Below are 18944 nucleotides of genomic sequence, written 5' to 3'. Positions count from 1 at the left end.
CTAAGTTTTTTGTTCATCGTTGATTTTTAACATGAATAAGAGATTTAATATCTCAAAGTGTAGTATCTATCTTACATGCTGTACTTATGTTTGTAACTTTGTGATATAAAGTGGGAGATCACTTTTCTGTATTAATTTAATGTAAAATGATCACCCACTTTACAACCAGTCAGTCTCAAAGCCATTCAAGTCATTCTCCAGATCATTCAAGTTGTTTTTGAAGGATTCCAGTTATTTTTTAAGCATTCAAGTCATTCTTAAGGTCATTAAAGTCATTCTATGTCATTTACTTTTTATTCATGTAAGTCATTTCAGCCCATTTTTCGGTCATTTTAGTTTATCTTTAAGAATTTCATATTAATCCTACATTCACGCATTCATTCATTACACGAGAGCACGCAACTAATGGCTATCAGCCTTGTTTATTTACTTTTTGAGTTTAACTTGTGATGTTTATTTGTAATGTATAAATAATCTTTTCTGTATTTTCCGTGCACAGACATTGATGATGACTTGCAAGAATTTATTGAATCATGATCTTCACATGCATTTGAGAAGTTTAAAATCAGAGGCTGTAAGGGGGTTCTTACCTGTTGCTGAAATCTGCAGTTTTTGCAACAAACCCTTATCGCTGACAGTGGACAGTGATTTAATTATTATTTTCAGGTAAGCCACCTGCTCATTTTTAGCTTGTCTAAAAGAGACAAAAACTTTCATTAATAATTTTTATACAAATTTATTTATCTTTTAAATAAGACTGTAAAGAAATGAAAGGAATAAAGAAAATCAAATTGACTGAGTGAATATGCATCTGGGTATCTTTTCTTTTACTTACAATTTAGAAACGCAACTTATATAAGATAGCAACTTGTTGAAAGTAAAGTCATTCCTCATAAAGAACGTTTGTCTACAAGATTAAAAAAATCGTTGAATTTAAAAAACAAGAAAAAGGATAATTGGAGGAACAGAGAGAAAGCATATCGTCACCCCCCCCTCTCTCTCTATATATATATATGAACACTTGCTTATGTCTTTCTAAGTAGTGATGTTAGTTTTCATTCAAATTATCTTCCTTGAAAACTAATAAAAATATATATTTAAGAAAGGTTTTAGTAATTTGTCTGTTATTTGTTATTTTAAATAATTTTAATTAATTACTGTTTTACCAAAACTATTGCATATATATATATGATAATAAAATTACCATTGAATAGCACCAAACATTAATTTATTATGAACTGTTTAAAAATAGTTATACAAATAAGGTATGCAAATAGTTCTGTTTGGATCATTCGTCTCTACTATGACCAAGTTGTATTATTAATTTAAATCAGTAAATTGTTTTGATGGTAATAGGTGTGATAAAAAAAAAAAGTTTTCATTTAGCTATATAGTTGAAAATACTAGGATAGACTAGTCCCATTGAACATGCACGTTGTACATTAATGATATATGTACCATGGATGTGTGATACTCTGTTCTCATCTGTGCTGACCAACGATGGTAACAGTTTCAGTGATTAAGATGGTACTTCCATCTCTAGTGCAGCCAACAATCTTTGCTACTAGACAGAGTATAAAAAAAGAATGCATATTCATCATTGCAATTTCAAATTGCATTTCATTTGTGATATTACACATTGAAACAGTGTTTTCTTTTTTTTTTATATATATATACAATATATAAACATGGTATTTTGTAACGTGTGTTTTACTGTTGGATGACTAAAAGCATGGCCTCCTTAGAAATTCTCTGCTGTCATTCATCAACAGGATCTTGAACACTATTGATGTAATTTTGACTCCTAATCCATCTTTCGATTTACATTCTCTGATAACAGAATTATGTTTTTTGCACCGGCATACATTATGGATACATGAAGCTTGCAAGCTATTAAATATCATGCTGCAATAAGGGTTCTAATTCCATAAACATAGATTTCTGGAGCAGAATTGAACAACACTGAGGTTACAAAATGATGTGCACAAGAACCACTGTCATTCGAACCCGGAATCCGTCCAATACAAGGAGAAGGAAAGAAAGATATGCAAATTGTGGTACTGTCGCCATTAAAAGTTTGTATATAAGAACTTTTTTTTTTTTTTTTTTTTTTTTTGCAAGAGGGTCGGAATGTAATCATGATTTTGTAACAATGACAACGAAGAAGAAGAAGAGTTGAGAAATCAAGAGAAGATTGCTTCATGCAATCAGTTATCTTTTGTACGTGTTAGTACGTAACGTACGATGGATTTTTTTTTTTTATTCGCCGAGTTAAAACATTAATTTCAACCCATCAGAAAAAGATAAAACTAAACAATCTGCTAATTATTGTAATTTGATATGCCTAAGTTTATTTTGGAAGAAAATCCAGAGTAAAAATAATTAATAATCTTACGTGAGGTTTGAACCCACAAATTCTGTCTCTAAGTTTGACTAGCTAAACGATTGATCTTTCGCTGCAGGTATGGAATTATGATGCTATCAAATACATGAACCAGACTGTCTATTTTTCTTCTTTTCTTCCATCTCTTTTTTCTTTTTCTCACTCTCTCTTTAGAGTCAGTTTGCCAAAGGCAATGAAAGAAAGGAGAAAAAGAAAGCACCATCCTTTTACACCAGTGAATATCAAACAGATTATATGTTATTAGTAGCAATACACCTGAAAAAATTGAAATAGTTTAAAATATTTCAATATTGGTATCTATAGAAAGAGCTTGATAAGCTAAGAAAGAATGTTTAAAAAAATTTTAAATCCAATTAAAATTACGGAAGTTATGACTATTTTTGTGCCTCACACGTTTGGATATTTTTCCCTCTTTAAAACCATACACGTTTTGTCACATTTTTTACACTACTTTTTCAGTAAAAATGCTATATCTTTGTTAAAACAGAAGATTAAGCAATGAAATTTACCATATAAGTATATTTTTGTGCTAGGAATGAGAATATGCTACTGAAAATTCCAAAAATTAATGGTTTCCAAATGATCTGCAGTAAATGCACATAAATATGCTGCATTTCCTTTAAAATGTCATGTCTCCATTAAAAGAAAAGAAGTTAAAGAAATCAAAGCAAAATTGTAATGCATTTTATGTGCCAAAAATTGAAATTGCAATCTAGGACTGTTTAAAAATGAATATATTGCAGTATTTCTTTGGTATTATTGTAGATTAATACCTTCCGTTAACCTCCTACCCCACCCCATCTGACCACCTCTCCAAAATAATAGATTTTACCTTTGTAGGCAATTACATGTGAATACCTTAAAAAACTTTAATGAAAGATAAACAAGTATTATTTTAGAATTTAATGTAAAATGATTCTCCCATTTTGAGCCATTCTAGTGTTTTAGAGCAGTTAACCATTTTTTTCTATCAGAGATAAATCCTGTGCGCCTTTTTTTTTTTTAAAGACAATTATGTGTGGTTTTAAGAGGGTCTTTGCGCAATTATGAGAGGATGGGCAGGTTGCCACTCTGACTTTGGGTTAATGATAGAGCTAAGGAAAATTATGTGTGAACACCCTGAAGACTTACTAGAAACAAAACAAAAACAATTTTAGAATTTAGAGTGGTGGTTAGTTTCACATAAATTTAATGTAAAATAATTCACCATTTCGAGACCATTCTAGTGTTTTAGGACAATTGACTAATTTATTTTTTTATGGGTGATAAATGGTGCACTTTTCTTTAAGGAAGGATTTTTTTTTTTTAGACACTTATATGTAGCTTACCAAGGAACTTTGTTTGATGAGGAGCTTGCCACTTAGACTTAGCATTATTGTTAGGGCTAAAGAAGGTTTTAAGAGGAGGAGGCTTACCACTCATACCTAGGGTTTGAGGTAGGATTAAGGGAGTTTTTTTTTTTTAAGAAAGCGTTTGACCCCTCATATTTACGGTTAGTGGGTCATAATTATTGGCTTTTGAAAATGTTATGCCTTAGATTTTGGACATCAAATTACTTTTAAATATGGAATTTATTTTTGTTTGTTTATCATAATTTTTAAGGGTTGTGAAACTTAACAAGAATTATGACAAATAGACTAAAATAAATTTCATTTAAAACAAGTGACGTCACTAACAGAAAACTATTAAGTATTTTTGCCTACTTATTTAAATATCAAAAAACATTTTTTGCTAAAGCTAATAAATCATTCACAAATTTTTGATAAATTTGGTTTTTATTTTCAATTACATTTCTTGTCCGAGTGGCACATTATTTCATTTAACTTTCCAGTTTAAGACATTTTTTTTATTTCTCTACCTGGACTTCAGTCCAAGATCACAGTGTAGTATTCTGATGCTACACTTCGACTTTTCTGTCCTCTGTCAGTGAAGGGAAATCCTTCATGACTGAGACAATTTTTATGTTTGTTTCTATCCAGATTGACCCTTTTTGGGAAGCTGGATTTTCCTCACATTAACTGACCTTGTGTCTAATGTCCTCATGGGGAGGCAAGTAAATAGGAACTTAACTAGAAACTGAGCACCTCCTACAAATATTTAAATATTGATCTTTTATTTATATATATATATATATATATATATATATATATAATTGGGTAGATTAATGTCCATTCGATTATAACCTGCTGAAAAAATTGTAAAAAAAAAAGACAAAAAAAATATATTGGGGGGGGGGTATACTTCTCGCACACATGAAGCAAAAACATCATATTTCACATTTTCGTTTTTTTTTTTTTTAAACAAAACACTTTTCTTTTTTTTTTTTAAACAAAAAAGATTAAAAAATAATGTAATGGCTAAAAGTGCACACGTTACATATTTGTTTTCCAACTATATTTTTTAAATTTGACCAAAAATAACGCCAGATTGCTTTAAAATTATATATTCTGATAACCAAATAGCACTAGTTAAACTAATTATGTTCTGATAATATGAACTCCAACTAAATATGTAAGAACATTTTTTTATATTCATATTCTCTTTTTTTTTTAATTTTTAATTCATTCTGGAATAAAAAAAACAAAACAATAAATTTTTTTTACAGTAATATCAGCGATAGTAGCTGCTGCTGGTTCTACAGGTCGTTTTTAGGTACTTTTTAAAAATAGAACGATTTTTTCCAGGTATCATGATTTTAAATTACTCGATACCACAAGAGAAAGCCAGTTACATTTTTATTTTTAATGGATAAATGTAATAAAAAGATTGATTTATTTAACAGTGGGTGTCCGAAGAAATTTATTTTTCAAAATTTTCCAAACTCGTCATGTTGAAGTTTTTTTAACACTACAAATGAGCTGTCAAAAGAATTTCAGACACTGAATCTATTAAAGTGATATCTCTTCTAGTTAATTTCCGAATTTCATGATGAGAAATGCGGTATAACCATTTGCAAATCCGGAGGGGGGGGGGTCATTACAAAATCTTACCAAAAATGCCGTTTTATGATGTTATCATTTTTAGCACTTTATTTGCTTAAAACTCTTAAAATATATAATGTACATTATTATTTATTAATATATTTGAAAGTATATTCATTTTCGAACAAAACTGTGGTATTTTGAGAACTTAAGGTGCTTTGGTTTTTAAAGTATGACAATTTTAGCAGAACCCCCTTGAAATCCATAATTATTCAAAGCGTTTTATCGTCTGTGTGTATTGCTATTATTAGCACCTGATCATTTGAATAGCAGTATTAGGACTTGAGACTTTAGAAGACTTACTTCCTCCTCTGACTCACTTCATGATATTATTAACAAAAAAAAACAAAAACTTATGAAATTTAACGAAATCTATCGGAAGTAAACTTTTTATATTTTAATAACACATCCTAATATTTGCCTTATATACAAAACATTTTTTTATGCGGTTTGTAGTAAAACAAGTGTGGTTTTACTATATATATATGTGTGTGTGTGTGTGTGTTTTTGTTGAGTACTCCGTTACAGCGATAGTAGTATTACTACTCCTATCACCAAAATACTTTTATTAAAAGAACCTATTTATAATTAATTCATAGAAATGCTGAATTGTCTCTCTTTTTTTGATCAAGGTGTGGTCACAGTTATCATACTGGTTGCCTCAGAGGTATTGGTTCACTTCATGTCATCGATGGGGAAGAACTTTGGTACTGCCATTTATGTACTGGCTCCAAGCGAGGTCGGACACAGAGCACCAGATTCCACAAAGCATCAAGTTTTTCTACTTCTACTCAACAAGCGTCCAGTTCAGATGTGGCCAAACCAAAAGAGGTCAGTGCCAAGGATTTGCAAAACCAAATTGCCCAAAAAAAAAGAAAAATTTTGTTTTCCAGGTTTCAGAATTTTTTTAGATGAAAATTAATTATTTGTATTATTCAGACTACTATTCTAATCTTGGTTGTCATATTCACAACCTTTCGACCAATGTAACTTCCGGCCTTTTTCTAGTATATCTTTTCAAATTGTGTGAATCATTATATTAAATTCTGAATATAGAATTTTGACCTAAAATATTTACTTAACTTGTGGAGGTAATATTAAATATGAAGTTTTATGTAAGATAGACATTCCTGATATTGTCATTTCTTAACTTTGGGATCAAGGTGTATTACTGTACTTTGGAGTAATTGCACCAAGTCTGGAGTAATTGCACCAACTAGCTAAAAGTGCTCTTTTGGCAACCACACATATAAAGACCACTTCTTTTTAGTTGGCACAATTACTCCCGGATTTGGTGCAATTACCCCAAAGTACAGTAGCTCTTCTGTCTTCTGTCAGTGGAGAAATCCTTCTTAACTAAGGCAGTTTTTATTTCTGCCCCATCCAAAGTGTCCCTTTTTAAGGAGTTGGATAAAAAAAAAATGTTTTAAACTTGTACCTAACTTTACTCTCACATGAAGGCAAGTAAATAGGAACATAAACACGTTGCTGATAATGTTTAATGTCATTTTTTTTTTTTTCTTATTGTCTCTTAACATGTTTTTATAATGATGAAAGGTAACTATGGACCATTTGAATTAATAGGTTAATGTTTAATATTTACTTTTCATGTTAAGAGCCTCATCTTGAAACTTGCAACAGAACTGTATTATCTAATCCAACGTCAGTCTCTCAAATCACTGCACAATTAAATTTAGAAAATAAAAAAAAAATGGTAAAAGAAAAATTAAAATAAACTTGAAATTTTACATTTCCCCTTTTTGAAGTAAGAAAAGGGTTTATTAAAGCTTGATAATTTAAAGCATTTTTTAGTCAAGATTTGGTTCACTTCTCAACATTACTCAAAACTGAGATTATGTTTCTCATAGATCCCACAAAAGATGTTACAATTGAAACTGTTTATTTTAAAGAAACAAAAATCAAAGTTTGAACTTGATTTTTCCAAATATAGAAATCGCTTGATGCATTTTTATGCACCTATGTGCCCATTTGTTGTAGAGAAATGTTTTTCAAGGTTGAAAATAATCAAGAATGAACAGAGAAGCACCATGTTACAGAACAGACTAAATAATCTAATATTAATCACTATTGACATCACTAATATCATTAAACAAGTTCACCAATGATCAATCTAGAAATTGTTGCTGATAATGTTTAAATAACGTTTCATTTCTTTTTAATCTCTTACTGTCTCTTAACATGTTCAAACTAAACTTTTGGCAGAAAGGTTTCTCCCTATAATGTGCGACAATTATTTCACTAAACTTCAATAAAATGGAAAAGATTAAAAAGTGTGACACTCCAGTAACAAGTAGCTAACAAAACTATTTTGGGATTTCATGAAAGTTTTTGTTACTCTTTGATTTTAGGAATATATTGATCCTCAACATGCACGAGCTTTCGAAAATATGCGTAAATCTATGAAAACGCCCTCCAGGGTAAGTAACGATGCAATATGTTGTTTGTATGATTTTCCGTTTTGTTATTTTAAAAATTAGTCCTTGAATTAAATCATTTAACAAACCTAAGTTAATGTTTGCATAAAATCAGTTCATTAGAAAAACTTTAGGAGAAAAAGCAAAGAGTATTGTGTGTGCATAGGACTGTGATGATGATTTATATTGCTTCCTTGAAAATCTTTCATTTTAATCAATGATCCCATTTTAATTTTTAATGAACAAAATAATTATATCTATTTTCCAATGAACAAGCCACATGTGACTTTTATGTTGATAAATATGTAAGGTCCAGCTTAATATGACTTTTCATTATTGCATATAATTGTTAAATTTTTCTCCTTATCAACAAGACCTCTACATAATATCAGGTGCTGTCTACAGACATCATTTTCTTCTAACACAATTATTCCTGAATTGTTTGTTTGCTTCCTCCTTTGGCTATCTTATTACTAGGGCTATGACAAGAGAATATTCTTTTCATTATTTTGACTCTCGAGTATATATCAGTTAATATCTTATGTTTTTAGATAGTGATCTGGTTCTCGATTGATTAACTGTGTCGGATATATACTCGAGAGTCAAAACAATGATAAGAATATTCTCTTGTCATAGTCCTACTTATTACACCATTAGCAAAACGTTTTGGTATTAGAAATATTACAAATTACAACGAACCTAAGTCTTTGATGTATGTTGTTTTATCTGGTTGATGTGTGATAACTCTTGTTTAGATAATATCAACATGATGCAAACAATCATTCAGGCATTAAACACGAACTTCAGATTATAAAATAAAAAATTTGATATGAACTATTTTACTCTTAGTCTTTGTAAAGCAAACAGTTTCCTTTTAGTTTAAATAAGTTTCATTTGTAAAAAAAAAAAAATTCTTTAATGTTCCATATTGCATCTCTTTTTTTCTCACTGCCATCGCTTCTACCTCATTTTGTCTCATTCCTATATCTTTCCAATACATGTGGAGAGTGCAATATTGCCCATTTTACAAATCATTGTTCTAACAGTGAAGAAAAAAAAAAATTCACTTTCAAAATAATTCATGTAATATTCCTCTGTGGTTCAAGGATGAGCACCCCATTTATTGAAGCTGGATTTAATCACATTAAAAGCTAATCTTGTGCCTGACTTTGTCCTTTGAAGTGACAAGTAAATTAAGACCATGGTACTGTCACTTTGAAATGCCGCTACAACTGCAATTAAACAAGTGTCGTCAATTAAATGTGATTTCGGCTAAGCTATTGTTGGAAGATCAAAAGCCAAACCCAATTAATCTGTTGCTGGGGAATGTGAATACAATACAACCAACCAGTGACTCTAGTTTTCTATTTTCCTCTTTTTTTTTTTCATCATGTATATTCTTGTCTACTTCCTTTCTCTGGTGAGACTATACCCCAGTTCTCCTACTCTCTCTCTCTCTCTACTTTTTACTGTGGGAGAGAGAAAGAGAGGCAGAATGCAGTAGGAGTTTACTTCGTCATGCAGCAGTCTCAACATGAGCCAACTTTTGAGTTTGTTTTACAAAATATGAAAATAATCACTCTTTTTTTTTTTTTTTTTTTTTTAAATATATGAAGTAGTTGTTTGCTTGTTTTTTACTGAAGGGTTCCAATTTCAGCATGACGTCTCAAATAAGTCCAGATAATTAATTTTCTGGAGAGAATTATTCACACTCAACACACAAGGCAAACTAAACCGTACAACAGAATCACCCATTCTGATGGCACAAAGTTATTGAATTTAAAGATCTTTGACAATGTGCGCTTAAACCTTATAAGCAATAGTATTGCCACCGTTTGGACCAGTGAATGCAACTAAAGTACAGGAGCTGGTGGTCCATGCCATGTCTTCAACACACAAACACACCAGATTACACTTCTCAGTCAACAATAGGATATACAATAGTGTGACACCTCTCCACTGTTTTATTTCTAACATTATGTCAATAACTCAAAAGTCTATCATCCACCATAACTACAATGTCATTAAATACGAGGGTCATGCCGAAAGTAAAGCCTCCTATTTTTAACTAAAAAATGAAAATGTTAAACTACGATGACTTGTTTGTGCTCCAGAACTTATTTTTCTACATAGTCACCATCGTTCTCAATGCATTTTTGCCAGCCTCTTTTTATGTCTCATTCGTAAAAGTCCAGAGTGCACTTTGTCATTCACATCTCTGTTGCCACTCTGAAATTGACGAACCCATCTCCTTACTGTACTGATATCTATTGTATCGGCTTTGTAAAATATTCAACAGGTGCCAAAATGTTGATTGGTGTAATGTTTTTCTGCATGGCAGACTACAATGATGCAAACATTTAAATACAATGATTTGAATACAATGATGCATTTCTGCTTCAGATGCACGTCCATGATAGGGGCTGCTTTCTTAGTCTCTTGGCATTTACACCAGAAAAATGAAACTTTCAAGTCATGAATAGGTTCAATCATAACGATGCAATTTGCATTCCCCTCTAATCCATTCTGACAGAATAAAAAAATAAGAGGCATTACTTTTGGAACATCCTTTGTATATGTACCACTATGAATATGTACAGTGTTGCATGCTTAGTGGAGTTCATAGATGCATGTTACAAAATGGCAGGATTGCATTTTTTTTTATACTCTTTTACCCCAAACAAGGTGTATTGCCACTTGGATGTAAGGGGATCATGTTAAATAGGGGATTGTGGGGAGTTGAGTAACAAGATGTCTGTTCGCATTATATTTAAACTTCTGCATGTCATACAGTCATGGAAGCCGGAAACAAGTGGAATTCCAAAATCTAACCATCCAAGGGAAGATACTATTAGAAGGCTTACTGGCATCTAAGAACCTCAAGTGATGGAGTGGGATTCTGCTGCTTGTTGGGTTGATTGGAAGTATTTACATCGAAGGGACACGGGTACTATGAGTTCTGAGCATATTTCATCAAAGTACTTGTAAAAACAGGGATTCAATATTGCAGCAATGGAACAGAGGTTGGAGCTTGGCACATAAGCTCCCTGGTAAGGTGCTATTAATCATGGCAATCGGTGGTTGAGACAGTTTTTAGTAAATGTTAAATGAAAGAAGCTTAGTCTTAGTAGCATTAAATATTATTACCCATTTATGGTCCCATTTCACTACATACTTAAGGTCATTTTCTAAGGTTTCTGCCATTGCTTTGGACATTCGTTTTTTTCCCCTCGTGTTTGTTATAAAGTGTGGTGTCATCAGTGAATATATCCATTTCGGACACTATTTTATTTAACTCTGAGAAAAGACCACTCAAGAAATTGGCTAGCCATTAAAAAAAAAAGATATGGCTTCTTTAAAATGCATGTTCATACTAAGAAAGAACACCACTTGAAATTCTCCAGAATTTATGTCCATTCCAGATAATGGACACCCTAATCAGTTTTTATGTCTATGGATTAAACAACTCAAGTGGTCTTTCTGTGTGATCGTCTCTTAATGAAAGTTCATGTCTGTTATCAATTATAACATCCTGTTTGCTTTACTCATTGCTAAATTGTTACATATTACTTAAACAAAAAAATCAGAAAAAAATTATCAAACCAGAGTGGCTGGTTATTTTTAATGCATCTAAAACCAAGCTTTTATCTTTACATCATCAACGCTCTGATCCCCATCGGGCATCAATTGAAATAAATGGCTCTTGTCTTGGGGATGCCTCATGTTTTGACAAGCTTCTGGGCTTGACCTTTACTCCTGATCTGAAACGTACATCAAATCTGTTGCCAAGGATGCTGGAAAAATGGTGGGATCCTTCTATCGATCTAGTAGATATCTCACTGCTGATGCAATTCTCTATCTATATAAGAGCTAGTTAAGTCCAAGGACACATCTGGACAGGAGCTGCTAGAAAGGACTTGTCCTGCCTTGATAGGGTTCAAAATTTGTACTTGTACTTTGACTTCGTAGCCTCGTAGTAGATGTCCTTTTCTCTTCCCTGCAACCTCTATCTCACAGAAGAGAGGTTGCGAGTTTGTCTCTGCTTTATCATTATTTTCATGGCAAGTGCTCGACTGAGCTTAAATTTATGGTCCCCTCCTCGCCAAACGTTCACAAGAAACACTATCTGAAAACACTATCAATAATTCCCCCCACTCTTTATCTGTGCCTAAACCTAAATGTAGATTCCATGAACAAAGCTTCTTTCTTAGAAGTGCACACTTGTGGAACTGTCTTCCATTTTCCTGCTTTTCAGCTAACTACAATCTGATTGTCTTCAAGCCCAACGTAAACAAGTTCTTGATGAGCCATTCCACTTAAGTTAACAAATTTACTGAATTTCCACTACTAACGATTACTATATTGTACAATAGTCTACTGTACACTCTTAACCTTTATCCTCGAGTTGTCTCTTGGCCTTGATAAGTGGTGATGCCTATGTAAAAAAAAAACTAATAAAAAAAAAAAACTAAAGTAGATGCAGTTGAATCTTCTGAAATATTTTGCAAAAATCTATTGCCATGTAGTGAGTTTTTTAAAGAAATTTTCCCACAAATTTAAGTTCTCTTTTTTTTCTTTTTTACCATTTCTCAAATTTTTCACTCAATAGTTTCTGTAAAATTTTATTAAAATTTTTTGTTTTTGTTTTGTGCAATCTTTTTTGTTTGTTAGAATTGTATGCGATTCTCTTGATGTTTTTGTTAGTTGGTATTTTGATGAAAAATGTTTTTTATTCTGCAGTTGGCTATTCTCACAGAACTCTCCAAAGCAAGTAGTTCACAAACGTCTATGAGGCGTGGCACAAGTGTTCTTCAGAATGAAAACTTCAATCTTCGACTGGCGCCTCCGAGACCAGGGATTTTTTCTTGAAACCATCGCCTTCAGTCAAATCGACTTTTCAATGATCAACTACTGTGATAAACCGTGATGACTGTGTTGTCTCTCGCTCCGTCTTCTGCTGTCATTCTTACTTGGCCAAATAGTGCCCCCGACCCAACAATACTTTCAAATAGTTTCGCCAGAATCTTACATACTTGAGATTCTTCAAACATCATCTTTTTCTTGAAAAGGAATGAGTGGAGGGAGTCAGGGTTAACTTGTTTTTTTTTTTGTTTTTTTTTGCCTCATCTGCTTTCGTTGAACGAATGATCAGTCATCAATTTCTCCTCCGTAATTCTTGACTTCGATTTTTTTTTGTACATGTCTGTATGCAATGGAGAAGGGGGGGGTCTCCCCTCAAGCTTTTCCTATCTGGAGAGCTTATTGGCAAATAGTGGAAATCATTTCAGTTGAAGAAATACTAAAAATGACATCTCTTGCATAACAAAGTAATTTTTCAAACAAAGATTTTTTTTTTAAATCAAGGAAATCTATATTTAAATGAACATCTTCCTGATTATGACTCATCTCCTGATGATTTGATGATTTTGAACAAAACTGGAATTCATCACTTTTGAGGAATTCTGAACAAATGAAACCAAATCTCAAAGAACAAATGTCATAGTGATTCTCTTTTAGTGGCAAACTTGTTTTGTAATTCTGCAGAATGAGTTTGACAAATATTAAATTGTGAACAACTTTCAAATTGGATTAGTTTTTATTTTTATTAAAAACATTTTTTATTTTTTTATTTTTCCTTTCACTTTTTTTGTTTTTTCTTCCTTTACCCATTTTCTTTCTTTCTCATATTTTTCATTTCTATCTTTCCCTCTTTATTTTAACCTTTCTTTGTCTAGCTCTCTCTCCATCCCTCCACCTTGCACTTCCTCCATCCCTTTGTCTTGCACTCCCTCCATCCCTCTATCTTACACTCCCTCTCTTCCTCCATCTTGCACTCCCTGTCCCTCCATCCCTCCCTCCGTCTTGCTCTCCCTCCCTCCCTTTCTCTCTCTGTCTGGCCCACCAATCCTCCCTCCCTGCCATCTGGCCTACCGACCTTCCCTCCCTCCCCGCTGTCTGGCTCTCCCACCCTCCTATTGTCTGGCTCTCCGACCCTCTCTCTCTCTCTCCCTCTGCCTGATACACTCTCTCTCTCTCTCTCTCTCTCTCTCCTTCAATCTATTTGGCTCTGTCTCTCTCTCTCTCTATCTCTATCTCTCCATCTATCTGTCAGGCTCTGTCTCTCTCTCTCTCCATTTGTCTAGCTCTCTTTTATCTCCCATCTACATTTCTACATAAGTATTGAGCTGCTACTGCTGCTTCTCTTTGATTCTAAATCTTAAAGAAATCAACACCCTTATCTCTATTGGACTCTTACTCAACCCCTCAAAAAAAAAAGAAACAAATCCAGTTGATTTTGATCTCAAAGCTATAACACAGCTACAGCCTTCTATAGAAATGCATTGATACATCCAAAAATGCTATTTCAAACTTCTTCATCACAGACAATCAGACAAACAAAGCCTATTAGACATGCTCAGATGTATCTTAAAACCTGCACTTCATTCATGATGTTTCATTGTTGAAATTAAACTTCAAGTAATAAGAAGTGAAGTGACCATGTCAATTTCTCTTGTATTTTATTTCCTTGATCTTCAGATGATTTTTTTTTTCTTTTTAGTAAAAATATCAGTAAAATATTGTACATATGAGCATTGTATAATTAGCATTGCCAACTTTGAAAGAGAAACAAACAAAAAAAACTTTTTATTTAAAAAAGAAAAGCATCAGTAAAGGACAAATGAAGTGCTCTTTAGCCTAGGTGAAAACTCATCTAGAGATTGTCTCAATAAAAACGTTTCTATCACATCATTGGGTTGGCATCAGAAAGGGCATCAGTTAAGGAAATGACTAGCAAAGTCATCTGACCAGAAATAATTTTGGAAATCAATTTTCTAAAAGCCATTCAACACATGCCAGCATGTAAAACTGGTGTTAAATCAAATATAATTTTTCTTAACTTTAACAAGTTGAGCAGAGAATGGATTAACTACAGAATCAGCTTCTCTAAATCCAATCTGATTTATTGCATTTTTATTATATCTATTACATTTTTCTTGGGTTGTACGTCCATTCCACTTTTTCTTGGGTTGTACGTCCATTCCACTTTTTCTCTTAAATCTGACTGAAATTTTGTATGCTTCACTTTATCAGAAGTCCGAACTAAGTATTATGATATCCATTTGATGCATAGTAAGGGATTAATAGAGATTAGTATTAATGTAAAAATGAGCACACGTTTAACCATATTCAACAATCAATTTGATATAAAGTACTCATTCTAAGTCAATGGCCTATAACTTTTGCCAGTTTTTAATGGGCCAAAAAGTTTAATGCATTAATGATACTAGAGAAGGTGTATACTCCAAAAAGTGTTGATATGCCATAAGAACAGATTCACCCTATCATGCAATGGAGGAGGCACAAACTCGCAATCCCTAGCAAAATGATTAAAACAACTTGTGTTCTACAAGTAATTTATAATTGTTTCCACTGGTTATTGTTTTAGATGACCTCAAAAAGGGTTGATATGCCATAAAATAAATCCTTAAATGAATTTTTTTTACAGGTACTTTGTGGATCGATAGAAAGTTTGACCATTTTTCCATCAATTTTTAGCAACAGATTTATTGAATTTGTGTATGCATTATCTTCATAGTTGTGGTTGTTTCACCACGTTTCAGCAAACTCTGCCTCTGGCCTTCTTCAGGTGATTAACTGCGACAAGATAGGAATGCTGAGTTTTGTAAATGTATCCCCAGTAATTACTGCCTTCCATAGTTGTTGTCTCACCACAACTAATCCTTTGCCCTTCTTAGGTAGGATTGAAACCACCTCTCTCCACTGCACCCGTGATTAGTTGGTCAAAACATGGTGAGACAACTAAGATGAACATGAGTCTACAAAAGAATTAATACACAAATTATGGAGCCTCATATAAGAGGATTAAAAAAAAAGAAAGATTTCTTCAACTCTTATATTGCAGGTTTGAAGTGAAGGTCAGTCCGAGAAGCTTATTAAAGCAAGGGGCTCCCTCAAGAAGCAAGCCATTCATTCCAACTGAGGCAAAGTATCTGAGCATTGGTGGTGAAAGGAGAGAAGCTTGCTTTTAGACATATTAAAAGTAGCGAGTCGTTTTTTTTCCTCATTGTATCACATGCTGTAGGTCAGAAAAAAAAGAATCAGTAATATCTTCATCACTAATGCTCTTTGAAGTGCTGCCATAGATAGTTGTCATCTGCATGCATCTCAATAAATGATTGCAGAATATGATTTAGATCATCGATGAAGCTCAAGAAGAGAGTTAGACCTAGAATGGATCTTTAAAAGGCATGCTATCATGATGTGTACAAACTTATTTTTTTATACCAAACTTTTAATAAATATTTGTAATTGGAAGTGTGCGTTTCACAAAATCCTGGAAAGCTTTCAAGTAACTTCCAACTCAAATAAAAAGTTCCTAATAAGTGGATCCTTTATTTTGTATTGCATTGAGCTTAATATGTACATTAAAGTCAATCAAATTCTCAGTTACACCTAAATAATATTGCATCTGAAAAATCAGTATTTGATTCTGACTAACCAATTTATTTAGGTAAAGTTTCAGTGTGTTCTTTGTATAAAATAAAAATAATAGCAAACAATTTTATTGATGGCATATTCTGCATGATTTAATATTTCCTTTAATAATAGCAAATTCCAGATATAAACTAATTTTCATTGGCTAATGAAATGTCTGTTTTTACCAATATGCAAAATTGCAAATAGCTACCAAATTCTGTTCACTTGTTGACATATATAATTCATATAATAATTTCAGTAAAGTAACTAGCCCCAACTGCATTCCAATGATAGTGCTCAAAAAGCTTCAACCAGAACTAGCGCCCATACTTATGAAGCTGTTTAAATGTTGCCTTAATGAGAAATGCTTCCCAATATCCTGGAAAACTTTATCAGTCTGCCCTATATTTAACAATTTCGGAGATCGGTCATCTCCTTCTCAGTACAAGCCAATCAGTCACCTGTGCATCATGTGTAAGTTGTTGGAAACTATGATAAACAGAAGTAGTCAACCACCTCAGGAAAAATAACCTGCTCAGTTGCATGCAATATGGTTTCTGTTCTGCAAGATCTACAGCTGATGTACTGACTGTTATATCACACAGGATTAGTGAATCTCTCGACAGGAACTTCGTTTCTGGAGCAATAGCTTTTGACATAATGACAGCTTTTGATAGTATTGCAGAAAGATTTACTTTAAAAGGTTTCCAACTATGGAATAGCTGGAAATGTCCTCGCAATTATTAAATCCTTTCTCTCTGATAGGCTTATAAGAGTAGTCGTTGATGGGCAGAAATCAGAAGCTCATAGTATTAATGATGGCGTCCCTCAAAATTCCATCCTCGGCCCAATCTCTTCTTGATCTTCATTAATGATCTCTCAAATTACATTTATAGATCATTCGTAGACATTTATGCAGATGACACCATAATCTATCACAACACTTCAAAAAGGCCAGCAATGACCAAGATCTTTCCGATTCTCTCTTCTAATCTTGAGAACGCGGTGCAGTGAGAAAAGTGGTGGCCGGTTAATTTTAATGCATCAAAAACTAAGTTTCTCTCCTTTCATCATAATTGCTCTAGCCCCCACCACACCCCAATTGAAATGAATGGCTCTTGTCTTAGGGAAGCTCCATGCCTTGACAAGCTTCTAGGACTGATCTTCACTCCTGATCTGAAATGGAACACACACATTAAATATGTTAAGATCACTGGAAAAATGATTGGATCACCCTACTGCTCTTAGGTATTTCACTACCGATGGAATCTTCTATCTGTATAAGAGTCTGGAAAGGAGCTGCTCGGCGCACCCTATACAGCCTTGATAGAGTTCAAAACAGGCTTTGAAACCTAGTAAATAATGCCCTTTTCTCTTCCCTGCAACCTCGTTCCAACAGAAGAGGCATTGTGAGCTTGTCTTTGCTCTATTGTTACTCCAATCTATGGTCCCACCCCCTTGCCAAACTTTTACAAAAAAAGAACACTACTAGCTACAACAACTATATACAATTTCCCCCACTCTCTAACTGTATGTACATCTAAATGCAGATTCCATAAACAAAGCTTCCTTCCCAGAACTGCCCAGCAGTGGAACACTGTTGTTATATAGTTGGCAAACAGATTAGTAAATTATCTGTCTTTCAGTTTATCTAATTATCGGTGTATCTATCTATATACCTATTTATCTACCCATCTGTTTAGCTGTATATCTATCTAGCTATCTAACAGAAGTAAACGAGATGTGGAGCTATATTTTGCTAAGGTTGTCAAAAAATGTCAGACTGTGACTGGTCAAGTTTGCACTAGAAGCTCTGAACAAGATCAGAGGTGACGTGTCGTTTGTCATGTGTTTCGGTTTGCTGAACATATCATTTGAGTTGGAATTCAGATGCTAAACAGAGTGGATGGGTTAACGGATCATCTTCTCTCTACCCTGGAAAGGAGGTGACAATTTTCAAAATGGAGACTGAGAAACCCAGAGGCCAGAGATACTCACGTTCCATTCTCCTGTGTATCGATAACTGGGAAGTGAAATAAAAACTATAAAATCAATCATCATCTTGGATCATTAGAAACGTTTTCATTTACAGGATTCAGCTCCATCCAAGAACAGATGAAATTCTCAGGGAGACTAAAAGACAGAACCAACGACGCAGTTGAAAAGATATGTCGAAATACATGTCTGACACATGCACGCATAAAAACATATAGACTGATCACGGGCTGTAAATAGACTGTTAAAGATATATGTAAATAAAACAATAATTGGTTCAGATAGTGAAGAATCCCATAGACATTTTGTGATACGTGTATACACTCAAACACCACTCCATTATATAACATGTTGATTTGGTACTACAATGTTCATGTCATTTGAATAAGACAACGTAATGTGTGTTAATCTGGGTGCAGTTCGAATGAGGCAACATAGCATTGTTCTGTTGACCTGCTTCCTAGTGAAATTCAACATGGTAGCCTTCAAATCTAATGTAAAATAGTTCTTATTGAGCCGTCCCCATAAATAATCAAATTTTACCCAATTTACACTATTAACAATTACTACACTACCACCTTACATTCATTAAAACTTATCCTCGAATGGCTTTTGAGCCTTAATAAATGT

The 18944-nt window shown here is 33.2% G+C and overlaps 1 protein-coding gene across 2 annotated transcripts in view; it reads left to right on the top strand.

Annotated features, from left to right (window-relative positions):
- The window catches only part of LOC145248041 (vacuolar protein sorting-associated protein 8 homolog), a 135162-nt gene extending 121701 nt beyond the window's left edge, over positions 1–13461 (top strand). For both annotated transcript variants that reach the window (XM_080109771.1, XM_080109772.1), the window contains exons 40-43: positions 500–666; positions 6018–6216; positions 7755–7823; positions 12561–13461. In XM_080109771.1, the coding sequence (XP_079965897.1) occupies positions 500–666; positions 6018–6216; positions 7755–7823; positions 12561–12689 (564 nt within the window). In that variant the 3' untranslated portion in view covers positions 12690–13461. The remainder of the gene's footprint in view (positions 1–499; positions 667–6017; positions 6217–7754; positions 7824–12560) is intronic.
- The last annotated feature ends 5483 nt before the right edge of the window (positions 13462–18944 follow it).

This window comes from Euprymna scolopes, chromosome 26, assembly GCF_053919585.1.
Source record: "Euprymna scolopes isolate OS-2025 chromosome 26, ASM5391958v1, whole genome shotgun sequence".
NCBI classification, from domain to species: Eukaryota; Metazoa; Mollusca; class Cephalopoda; order Sepiida; family Sepiolidae; genus Euprymna; species Euprymna scolopes.
This window is presented reverse-complemented; position numbering and strand designations above follow the sequence as displayed.